Genomic DNA, 12,723 nt, shown 5'->3' on the forward strand with positions numbered 1-12,723 from the left:
GATATAATGCTTGATTTATATGCTAATGTACACATAATTATGTAAATACAGATTTCAGTCATTTCAATACTGCAAAGTGTCATCATATTATAGTGTAAATTCTTGATAGCTTTCAAAGATCCATCCTAGAAAAGGCCATTTCTATGACACAATTTTAAATTCACTCATTGGACTTATATTCTACTTTGGATTCTGGCATCAGCAGCATTTTATACCTGATGGATTTTATGCACAGCTTCACAGAGAATGTCTTATTACAGTGTTTACTCGTTATCTTGACTGATTGTCTTGGCAAGGTATTGAAAATTATATTCAAATTGAGGTTCCTGAGAAAATAAATGTGCAAAGGCGGAACTGCAACAACAATGCTAACTACAACAATATGTGGAGGTTTTTTTTTTTTTCCTTCAGTAAAAAGGTTAAACTTGGTCAAAACCTTTTCAGCTTTTATATTTTAGTTTCCTTACCCTGATAATCAAATCTGAAGCCAGGTTTATTCTGAGAGTGGTCGCTATGAAAATATATAGTACTCTCATGGGAAGTGGTTAGAAGAGATGGTGGTAAGTCCTGCCCACTGAATCTGCCAATCACTGTGCTGGTGTCAAAAGGCCCGTTCCTAATTTCCAGGAAATCATGGTTGGCCTCAGTGGAAAAGTTCAAGAACTGCACATGAGCCCCTGTTTGGATGATAAAACAGGATGTTAACAGGAATTAACAATTTACCATCTTTAGCTTAAATCACTAAAATGGTGTTCTTCAGGCTTGTCCAGCTAATGTGCATGTATGATATATGCTAAAAATGAAATATTAAACATGTGATTGGTTTTAATAACTAAAAGGTAGGAATTTGATTACGTTTAGCTTCAATATCTGGTAACATACCAGTTAAATATCATGGTTAGCATTACCAGTTTTATCCAGTCATCTTAAACTGCATCTTACTGGCATTACCAGCAAACTCTTTTTAAACAGCATCTGTTCATCTGTTCATTCTCACCGTAACCGACTGGCAAGTATATCCTCCAGGTGCAGTCACTGTTGCTAGGGTAGTTTCCTGGGAAACCAGGGCTGAGGATGGTGCCTTCCATCTCCTCTCTGATTCCCCCACACTGAGCTGAAAAGAAAAATGGCGAGGACATTGTTTGAAACATTAATTTGTAGAAAACACATGCTGTGGTATAAATCTGCTGAGCTCAAGGTTCAAGTACTTCTAAAGACCAATAAAAACAGCGGACAGCTGTCAGGCTATCATTAGAGAATAATATGAGGTGACCAACAGGCTATTTCCACTCCTTTTGATTGGTGGGAATATATGTATATATTTATGGCAGAAGACTGAAAGTGAAAATTGGTGTCACTGACCTGCAAATGAACTAGTTTGTTTTTTTGGTGAGCCAGCATGGCTTTTATAGTTGCTAAATATAAAAGTGGGATCCAAAAGTCTAAGAGCACACCGAAAATCTGGGACACAAAATCTAATTTATATGCAATATGTAATATGAGATATACAGTACATCACATGGATATATATTTATATATACACATATGTGTTTGCGCATTTGTAACACATAGTGTGTATGTATGTATGTATGTTTGTAATCTTCTGCTTTCAATGGAAACAGAAAAAAAATATGAAAGCCTAAGATTCTTTTAATTTAACTCAGATTTTAATTTAAATTTCAATGTAAATCAAATAAATGTAAATAATATAATTAAATTTTTAAATAAAATAAAATAATACAAATATAATTTAATCAATTAAAACAATAAAAAATAAATTAATTAAATTAAATAAAAAATATCCATAAGGAAAGAGGATGTAAACATGCAATGTTCTGTGATATTTACAGCAACCTGTGTGGGCTACAAGTCGATTGACGTTTCACGTTGCTTAGCAATGCCATCTACCTTGTGCAGTGACCCTAAAAGCTTTGTGCCGAATAAAGAAATGTAACACATTAGCTCTTCTATTGACATCATAGAGACAACAAGTCTTTCATTTATTAAAAAGGCCAATTCACTTCCCAAAGCTATCAAAGGCCGCGCGAGCACCTCTGTAGCCTTCAATCTTCTCATATAAGTGAAAATGCATGCTCTATCCCCTCCTCCTCTAGAGGCTTTGAGTCTAAACTACTGATTGATTCAAATATCACTCTGATTAAAGCCCTGGCTTTGGATTCAAAGAGACTCTATGGATGTGCTGAGAAGCCTTACAAAGCTTCAGATCTTGAATGGAGTCTATATAGAATGGAGGGGTTAAAAATGTGCTCTGTGTCTTTGAAAAAGAAGCAGGAATCAGGAAACTGCTGATGACCGCCCAAGCCATGAATCATCTCAAGAGCCTCGCCAGTCAAAGCAGGAGATAGAACTAATAATGACCTAATAGGACGCTATTAGGTTTTTTTTCAAGAAACATGTGATACTATTATCTTGATCATGCGAGGACTCTTCATCCCTGCTCTTTTCACTGCATTAGATAAATTAACAAACCAAATGGCATTTTTAAAGAAAGATGGCACAAGCGCAATTGTCAGACGGGATCCTGTTCATAGTTAAACAAGATGAACTACACGTGGTTGCTCTGCTTGGACATCTGAGAGAACTTGAGAAGATCTGACCTCATACATCTACTACTAATCAGCATGGGACCAGCTAGATAAAAGCAATGACTGCAAACATTGCTCATCTAGTTCTGTGAAACACTGTAGCATCATTTGTTTGATAATTTGTTACCTAATGCAGTGAAATTCATACATTTTTAAATGTGGCTTAAGTGCCCGAGTACTTTTTGGAGCCGCTGTACACACGGACACAAGTACCCATGTAGTCCTTTACCATTCGGGACTCTGTGGTAGATCTGAACTCATAAATCTGCAGAAGCCAGAAAAGAAATAAATGAATAAACGATGACAGAAGTTATTACCGATGCAGAGAGGAGGCGGATAGTTCCAGCGGCGCACAGGCCCTGGCATGCAAGAGATATGGGAGACTCCCTGCAAAGATAAAAAAAGAAAATAAATATTTTGTTGTTTTTCAGTCTTTACTTCATTCATTACATATTCACTCTGACCATCATTTTTCCCCCTAAGGTTGTTGGCTTTCTTAAGCCAAGTTCTGAAGCCCATCGACCTTTCTTGTTTTAAGTCTGCACCTAGTCTGACCAAGTCTATGCTACTACTAATCGCAGATGCAAACTAATTTCAAACAGTCTTGAAATAGCTGTCAGGTTTGGTTTGGAAACAGCACCGCTGGCAACCGCAAAGCTCTGCAAAGGGTCGTGCGAACTGCCCGTCACATTGTTGGAGGTGAGCTTCCCTCCCTCCAGGACATCTACACCAGGCGGTGTATAAAGAAAGCCCGGAGGATCATCAGTGACTCCAGCCACCCGTCCCACAGACTGCTCTCTCTGCTGCCCTCAGGAAGACGTCTCCGCAGCATCCGATCCCGCACTAGCCGACTGAGGGATAGCTTTTTTCCTCAGGCTATCAGGCTAATGAACAGTCAGAACTAATACACCCTACAGCACACTCCCACTTTACAATATACCACGTACTGCACTTTAATTCCACACAGTTCAAACTGGACTACCAGTACACTACTGCACAAATACAACAATCTTTTTGCCAGCACTGGATACCATCCAAAGCACATCCATGACATTTGCACACCCGGTTTATATATAATCTGCTGCATCTTCGCATATTACTGTGTGCATATAACGTAGAATGTGTACTACATACTGTGTATAATGTGTATCGGTAACTGTATGTCTGTCTAATAGTACACTGTGTGTACTGAGTATATGTATGTGTATATTACACATTGTCATCTGTATAAGTCTGTACGTATGTATGGTAATGTCTATATGTAAATTGTTTCTGCACTGTCTGGAGCACGCTCTCAAGAATTTCACTCACGAAGGCACATGTGCTGTGGTGATGTGACAATAAAAGTGATTTGATTTGATTTGATTTGTTTGCACACTGTTCCGAGCAGCAGCGACCAACAAGCAGTGCAAGGTAGTTAATGATTATAAAGTATGTAAAATACTTAGATTATACTGTGATTATATTTCATTTTAAAATACTTTTAATCAGACTAGAGTTACTTTTTTATTCATTACACGATTATTTAAGGCCATTTTTGGTACTTTGTACAATAAACTATTTTGGAATCGTGTTGGGACACCACTTGATGGCTAATGTAACATTGGTGCCCTGAAACAACCACGGTTTTGTCCAACGTTTGGCAAGTTCAGTCAGACGAGTCTCACCTGCAGAGTATATCCAGGGTCACACTGGAAGGACATCACACTATTCATCTGTAATCTCTCACCCACTTTGAAGCCATTCATGGGTACAACCGGTTCAGGACAGCTAGTGAGGGACACAGCTGTAAGAGAAAACAACAAAACATGACAAACAAAGAGAGGAATTAAGCTGAATGCAAAAGCTAGTTCAGTTTTTATTGATGAGTGTGTAGTCCAGATGCACAGGACTCGCAACAGATGTCCTACTCTTGTACTCCAGACGGAAACCGGCTGCAGAGACGCTGATATCTGAGAAGAAGTGCAGGTAGAGCTGGTTGGAGGTGCTGTTTAGAAGAGCTGGGACTGTTGTTCCTGTAGAATAACAAAGCCGTTAGCATATTGTGATTATGTAGTTGAATCAGCGTATCCATGAGGTTTTGTTCTTTTTTGATAGTGGCAATTAAACTTTGTAGACTTTACATTGTTATCGTTAACTAAAATGATTCAAATAGCCTGTGTTAAATAAAGCTGAAAAGATTATAAGATAAAAAAAACCCTGGCAACTAACTGAAATATAGTAAGTTTAAGGTGAATAACTAAAATTACTAAAGCTAAAGTATCTGCAAAAAAACCTTAAAATAAAATCAAAGTAACAAATCCAATACTAAAAAAATGACAAAAAATAAAATAATATATATATATATATATATATATGTATATATATATATATATGTATATATATATATATATATATATATATATATATATGTATATATATATATTATTTTATTTTTTGTCATTTTTATATATATATATATATATATATGTGTGTATATGTTTTTTGTGTTGTTTTTTTGCTTTTGGCATTTTTTTAGTATTGGATTTGTTACTTTATTTAATTTAATTTTATATATACATACTATACTATATAATACATACTAGCTATGTAGCTAATTTGACCATATGCTTTCCTTTGTTTTGTGAAAATTACATATGATAAAACATACATAAAATATGCCTTTTTTAGCTTTGCTGAAAAGGCATGCAACTGTAGCAAGCAATTTAAGATATTTATGAAATAATGTGGAGGTTTTTATATTATGCATACAACATTTTACATCATGTAAATCTTATACGAGATGGGATAAAAGCAAATTTGCAAACCAAACATACATTTATTTTCACTAGGCAAGTATACAGACATTTCTGCTTCAAAACATTACAAAACACAGAACAACTGTCTGAATATCAAGTTTTACGATGTCTTTACATTGTGTTCTGCACTACTGCATAAAAGTCAAGTAAAATACAATAAAAATACACGTAATTATTTTATATTGCCCAATGCAGATGAGAATTGTTACGCATGCATTCGTCTGTAGTTTATACAGCTCTTTTAGTCATATGGCTCAGTGTGTGTGGATCTGATTGGCTCATTTGTCTTCACTCCATATTCTGTTATTAATTTTAGGATGTATCATTAATTTATCTCTCTCTAGGGCACTTGTAACATTTGTGCCTTCTCTTTGTGCCAATAAACATGAAACTTCAGCCTTCCCTACTGCGTAAGTAGCTTCTGTTTCCCATAATGCAACACAAATGCACACTGGCAACAATAAAGAATCGTTCTTATGATCTATAAACTGTTCCCAAAATGCAGCAACTCTTCTATACATCATATTGTGGTCTAAACATTGATGTAAAACTAAATTTCTATGCAAGACAAACTCTCAGACATCCACAGAGGAAACATCCAAGCATTCAAAGCAACAACAGCAAGATTATTGTGACAATGCGTGTTTATGTAATGAACTGGGTTATAGATGTATTACACAGCCCACCTGAGAAACTCCCCAGCATGGTGTCACTGTTGTCACCCCCATCAAACACCTCGAGAGAGTCCCAGTTCTGCTCAGTCACAAAGCTAATCACCTGGATCTAAGAGAAAAGGAACAGAACAAAGGAAATAATACAGCAGCTTCTTTGTGAGTATCAGTGGATTGCACTGAAAAATATTACAGGCATTTGGCTATCAGGCATGATATGCTTTAAAGTTTGAGTCTTGGGTATAGTCTTGAAAAGTTACAAGAATATACCAAATAAAGATATTTTAAAATGCCTTTTTGATGTGTTATATAACTCTTCAAATGTCATCTTCAAATCTGAGAGGCATTTTTCTGCATTTGTTGTATATGCTGTTCACAGAGTTTTTCCAATGTTCAGTCCTGTAAATATTTTGGTAGACATTTATTTTTCCGCCCCAGCCTCAAACAAGCCTAGAAATTGGCTGGTCACAGTGGCATGACTGTGGCTATCGCTGGAAGATTGCCACATCTGATAGCCTTGCCGTCAAATGGCACATTTATTTGTGCTTGCTTCACACAGTGAATTGGAAATTTCATGAGAGGGAGGGGGTTAGTTCTATATCCAGGCCGTCATGAGCCGTCTGTCTGACACAAAATGAAAACACACAACCAATCCACCCTATAGCATCAGTTGAGAGCTGTTCTTCGCTTATTTAATAATCTTTAAGATGAAAGAAGTGTGCATGGACCTGAAACTAAATTGTTCAGTGATAATATTTGTTCCTTTTTGTCTTGGCAGAAATTATTAATACGATCCAGCTCACAGACACATAAGTGGATACGTATAATTTTGTTGGTATTTTTTAGTCTTTTGGCAATATTCAATGCATAAGTGTTTAATCCAAATTGGCATGAAAAGGTGACTTTTTTTTCAATAAGGGGATCTATAATTTCAACCATCATAGATACGCACTGTATTACCAAAAAGTAAAGTATGGAAAAAATCTAGTTAAGAAATAATCAAGGCATATTTTTCCCACTGTTGGCTAAAACTTGAAGAATTTTTCAAATCATTTAATTTATGTGCAGCAGTTTAGCAATGCATAGTACTTAACAGCAATATTTATCCATAAATATTTTTACATAACATTTGAATGTATTCAATAAATATCACCAAGCCCTACAGACAACAGAGCAGATGAAAAATATGCACAGTAAGTTGTAGAGGAATCTCTCTTAAATCTCCCAATCTGCATCTCTTTCCTTTCATACCGCTGCCTCTTCATATCAGTCCCTCTTACTTTTTGTGATGCTGTAATCATTTCTGCATGGTTCCACATCTCCTACAGCGAGAAGTTTATGAATTGGGTTAAAGGCAATTAAGTAAGTGGTCCTGAACTCCTCCCATGATTCAGAGCTATATTTGATTACATTTGTATCCAACAGTGTGAGGCAAGTCTGTAGAGACGGATGCAGATGCTACTTTAAATATATAGTTAAAATAAATAAAAAAAAATCCCTCGTATCTAACCTGCACTGCCTACTTTCACCATTTTATAGCTGCATTAAAAATGTTGATATTTATAAGACATGTGAAGAGATGAACTGAAATGTAAATAAATATCAGTATTTAAATACATGGAGCTATTTGATATAACTGAAATTATATCAAAGCCAAATTGTGATATTTCTAGTGTATTAAATGAGAATAAAACCAATCTAATGAAAGGAATTAATATGTCTGTATGTATTTAAGGAGAGCAGTAAATACTTGTGACTATGCTCAGGAGTTCCTCAGGGACCAGTCATGGGCCCATTGCATATTGAATTCAGTAGAGTCAGGTCTCATCAGGTCTTCCCTCACAACAGAGTATGTATTACAGCCCAAGCTGTATTAACCACAGGCAAAAGCTACAGGAATTTGTTTTAGACTAGACATAATGAAAGATGAAATAATGTAATATATATATTGAATCCAGCCCTTAGAGAAACGGCCACCCACAGTAGGTGCCAAATAATCTCAAAAAGCTCTTTACAACCAGCTTGTAGAGGTGCCAAAAAGGTAACGCTAAATAGAGTTATGAAGTATGACTGGAGGAAATGATGGCTGTAGAGATACTGTTCAAAATCTGAAGATTATTACTGCCTTCTCCCTGAGAATCTAAACTTTTATGGTCTGCACTGAAATGAAAAATTGATACGGTTAAAAAAGTAACAGAGTTGAAGCATTGCAGACTTGTTAAACGCTCTAGTGTGACCGCATTTAAAAGTGTCAAAGAATATGTAGTGACACATAGCCCAGTACACACTGCACAGGAAGTGATAACGGCATTATACAACTGAATTTACCCCTGAAAATTTCAGGCAGTGCTAGAAAAATCATAGAAACAGAGATTAGTATGTTGACACTTTATATATTTGTATACTGTCTCTCTCCACAATAGTTTCTTGCACCAGCACTATGCAGGGAAGCCCATACATTACAGTTCAGAGAGAATGTGCTTTTTAAATAAGCAGTTTAATGAACGCAATCAAAACAAGCTGCCTTTGTCAATGGCAGTTCACAAATAATTGTAATCACTGATGTTACTTTGGTCAAAAACTGCTTTTGGCTTTGGTTATCACTGTCAATCCTTGCAATTTTGAATGACGTACACATAGAATGATAATGGAATGACAATAAATGACATTTTAAAATATAGTAAAATAATAATAATAATACTATTATTAATAATAATTAAAAAAAACTTTAAATTGTAATACAATTTCCCAATATTTCTTTTTTTTTTTTTTCTGTATTTTTGATCAAATAAATGCAGCCTTGGTGAGCAAAAGAGACTTAAAAAAATGCTTTACATTCATAATGGACTTAGAAAAGGTGATAAAATGGTATTTTATTGTTGCTAGAAGGACCGTACCTGGATTCCCATTCCCTCTGGCACAGTGATTTTCCATACGCAGCTCAGGCTGTTCAGGTAGGGCTCAGGATAGCCAGGGGACAGAATAGTGCCAATCCGCTGGGTAAGGTTCCCTCCACATGGCACTGCAGCACAGATAAAAAGAGTAAACGATGAAAGAGCAGGTAGAGTAGGCAAATCACACAAACTGCCCACAGTATGGAAGTCTATTTGGAATCTTCCAGGACAACACCTTCCTCCTTGTGCTGCTCCTGTGGTCAAGCATCTGGTAGCTGCAGTGAAGCACACAGGTAAACAGCTGCATATGAGTGTGGATACCTGAGTGTCTACACACACAGTACCGGCGACAAGATCTACCACATATGCGAATTCGTGGATGTGTGACATGCCGGAGGCCATGACTGCTGGCCCACAACTGTGTGCCGTTGCTTGTTAGGCACACGGAGAGTTTGTTGGCGACAGCTCTCTCTCAAGAGGAGCAGGAGTAGGAGTCAGTTTCCTCTTTGCCCCCACAGGAAAACCACCAGAGCTGTGATGTGTATCTAACACAGTGCTCATCCAAGCAAATGCATTGATGTTGGGGACGCAAGTAAACATGCAACACTTAAGCAAGTGTAGTAAAATCAACCAATTAAAAAAAAAAAAGTTTTACTATTTCATCAAATTTCCAAGGAAAACTGACAAAACTATTTTGCTCCCATTATATTCTGTGTTATTATATTCAAAGTCGATATTTATTCTAGAAGTAGCCGTTGAGGAGCCATGGCTTCAGTAGATGGATGTTTCTATTTTTATTTATATATATATATATATATAATAATTTACATATATATGTATATTTACATATATTTATATATAATAATTAGTGCTGTTAAATCGATTAATCGCTTCCAAAATAAATGTTAGTGTTTACATTATATGTGTGTGTGTACTGTGTATATGTATATGTTTATATAAAAACACACATACATGCATATATCTATTGGTCCACAGCTAATTTGAATTTGAGACTTCTTGTAATGATGATCATGAAAGAGTGTGAGATGATAGCACTCTTACCAATGCAGCTGGGCATGCTGCTGTTCCACTGGGCCAGAGCGTTGGGTACAGTCAGGCACTCGATGGCACTGGGCCCCTCCAGGACATATCCTGCACTGCATTCAAAACTAACCACGGCTCCCACCGCAAAGTTGTTCCCAGTGCGTCTGCCGTGTCTGGGCTCTGGGACTGAGCTGCACTGTGTCGCACTGGTTCTCGGGACAGCTAAAGCAAACAAATGCACTATTGTTAGATGAATTTGTTCAAGAAAGGACCTTCAGGACCTTAAGGCACCTGCCAAGTCAGAAATTCTTTGCAATGCATTATATATGCAGATGCAGTCATGCACCAGATTGTTAGCGAAACTGGCACTTTAAGTTTGAACCACACAGCAGATACAGTGCAAACAGCTGTTTGGGATGCCCCAGAACACCACTACTTTTAATACTTTTATAAGATGCTGTTCTCTTCCATTAAGGACATGGCAGGAAACGAACAAGTGTACGACTGTAGACCACAGGGGAGGCGAGATAATACAATAATGCTGCTTTAGCTCCTAAAAACCATGGTATCTATTATCGAGAAAGATGCAGGGAGTTAAATTTGAACATATTTCAACAGGAGGCCCCATGGCTGCTGAAGAGGTAAAGCACATTTACAGCATCGTTTACAATATGTGTGTGTGTCTGAGAGAGAAAGAAATGGACCATGCATATTGTGTAAATAATTCAGTACCTAATTCAGAAGACTGTGCCTCTCTCAATTAAAACTGACTACATTCACATGACCACAAGTTCTGAAAGGAACGTCCCACACACAGTATTTGTGCAATAAATAGCAGGCTTGGGCACAATTCAGAAAATAACAATTGGTTTCCTTTCAGTTCATGATTGAGAAGTTTTAGGATGTTGAACCTGAATTTAATGAAATACAATGAGAAGAAATTCAAAGAGTCCATCAGAAGATTTCATACATTTATGCTGTTTGGCTCCATTCAGAGACTTTAAAAGATTACACTGGAGTATTCATGTGAAATAATAATGTACATTGTTTAAATATTGTGTGTGTGTGTGTATGTGTACATTAAAATGCATGTTCATTTTAACATTTAATAATACATTATTAAAATCAAAAGCTGTATTTGTTAATATTAATGGAATTGATCCTACATGAAATTAAATTATACTAAAAATGATAAATTATATAAATAATATTATTAATAATAATGCTATTATTATTATTATATAAAATATGCTTCAATAACAGTTGCTTTTTTGGAATTTCATTCCAATTTAAATATTTTGTGCCAAATTCTCAATGAAAATGAGAAATTAAAAGGCATTCTTAGCTCAGTTCTAAATGGCGCACAGCCCTGATTAACAGAAAAATGAAAACCACTTTTGTTATACAGGAAGAAAACTCAAAACCCTCAACTTACCTTGGTAGACCAGGTGGAAACCTCTTGAACTTGACTGGCCCTTTGAAGAGAAGCGGATAAGGATCTGGTTGGAGGTGGCTAGTGGCAAAGATTCACCTGCAAGTACAAACAAGGTGTCATGACATTTAGTGACATTCTAAAACCAAAGACATTTGATGTTATTGACCTCTCACAGATGCCATATTTGTTTGCGAGCAGCAGCGGAGGTGAAGATTAGCAATTAACAATGACTTTATATGACCTGGAATACACTGCATGAGTAGATGTGATGTGGTGGGCACTCTAAACTGTTGCTGCATAGATAATATCCAGAACTCTTTAAAAAATTCTAATAAGTTGCAGCATTCAGGTTGGGAAAGATGAGGGTAGGCAAATAATGACAATTTTCATTTGTGGTGAACTATCCCATTACGGGAAAAGAAGAAAAAAAAAATTATATATATATAATTTTTTTTTTTTTTTTAAGTACAAGTTCTTGTCTGACCAATATTAGCAACGGTTTGAAATTATTTTATTTTCACATCTTGCATGTTCCCAAGCTCAGGTCTATTAACAATCTCAAAATGCATTCCTCTCTGCATTGCTCATTATTAGCGTATGCACTTTCTTTTGCGCAATGTGGGGGCTGAGGCTTTGAATCTACCCATAGTTCCCTGGAGCACAGTCGAGCTCCACAGGGGTTTGCAGAGAGTAGGTTCGGTGTTGACAAATTCGTGCAGTGACCAAAGAAAATGAAACTGCACAACACTCTTGGTCATGTTGGGATTGACCAACGCTCCTGTTCATGCCTTTGGCATGCTGGAATGTTATTAGAACAAGCCTCCGTGGGCGGCCGACAGAGTGACAGCTACAGTAATAATCCGGTCGAGGTAGAGGTGTGGGGAAACCCTGACCGCTGATTTATTCACACTTGCTGTTTGTTCCGATGGCCACATTATTCTGCAGTGCTGCTCGTAAACTGTTAGGCCCATGTCGCACCACACCACAATGTCAGCAGTAGGAACCATGGATGGTGACCACAGCTTCACCTCCGGGAAGATGCGTCATGCAACATTCAAGGATGTTGTGGAGTGGATTGACGTGGCCTGACACCATCCTGTCAGGATTCCAGAAGACTGGTGTCATTGAGGATCACAATGTCCAATCTGATGACTCGACAGAGGTGGACATGCCAGTTTGTCTATCTCTGGAGTTGGCTGAGTTCTTTAACAGTGATATGGAGGAGGAAGACTTCAAGGGATTTGCTGATGAATGAAAAATCTCTCACAAATGCAG

At 36.9% G+C, this 12,723-nt stretch overlaps 1 protein-coding gene across 1 annotated transcript in view; it reads right to left on the reverse strand.

The window, feature by feature from the left end:
* Nucleotides 1-12,723, reverse strand: part of LOC306847270 (CUB and sushi domain-containing protein 2-like) — a gene marked incomplete at its 5' end in the record, with an annotated part of 308,039 nt that overhangs the window by 63,614 nt on the left and 231,702 nt on the right. Inside the window, 9 exons of the mRNA XM_079381119.1 lie at nucleotides 468-677; nucleotides 998-1,114; nucleotides 2,924-2,993; nucleotides 4,274-4,392; nucleotides 4,517-4,621; nucleotides 6,091-6,187; nucleotides 8,973-9,097; nucleotides 10,032-10,235; nucleotides 11,449-11,544. Of these exons, the coding sequence (XP_079237245.1) occupies nucleotides 468-677; nucleotides 998-1,114; nucleotides 2,924-2,993; nucleotides 4,274-4,392; nucleotides 4,517-4,621; nucleotides 6,091-6,187; nucleotides 8,973-9,097; nucleotides 10,032-10,235; nucleotides 11,449-11,544 (1,143 nt within the window). The remainder of the gene's footprint in view (nucleotides 1-467; nucleotides 678-997; nucleotides 1,115-2,923; nucleotides 2,994-4,273; nucleotides 4,393-4,516; nucleotides 4,622-6,090; nucleotides 6,188-8,972; nucleotides 9,098-10,031; nucleotides 10,236-11,448; nucleotides 11,545-12,723) is intronic.

This window comes from Barbus barbus, assembly GCF_936440315.1.
Source record: "Barbus barbus genome assembly, chromosome: 27".
Taxonomy (NCBI): Eukaryota; Metazoa; Chordata; class Actinopteri; order Cypriniformes; family Cyprinidae; genus Barbus; species Barbus barbus.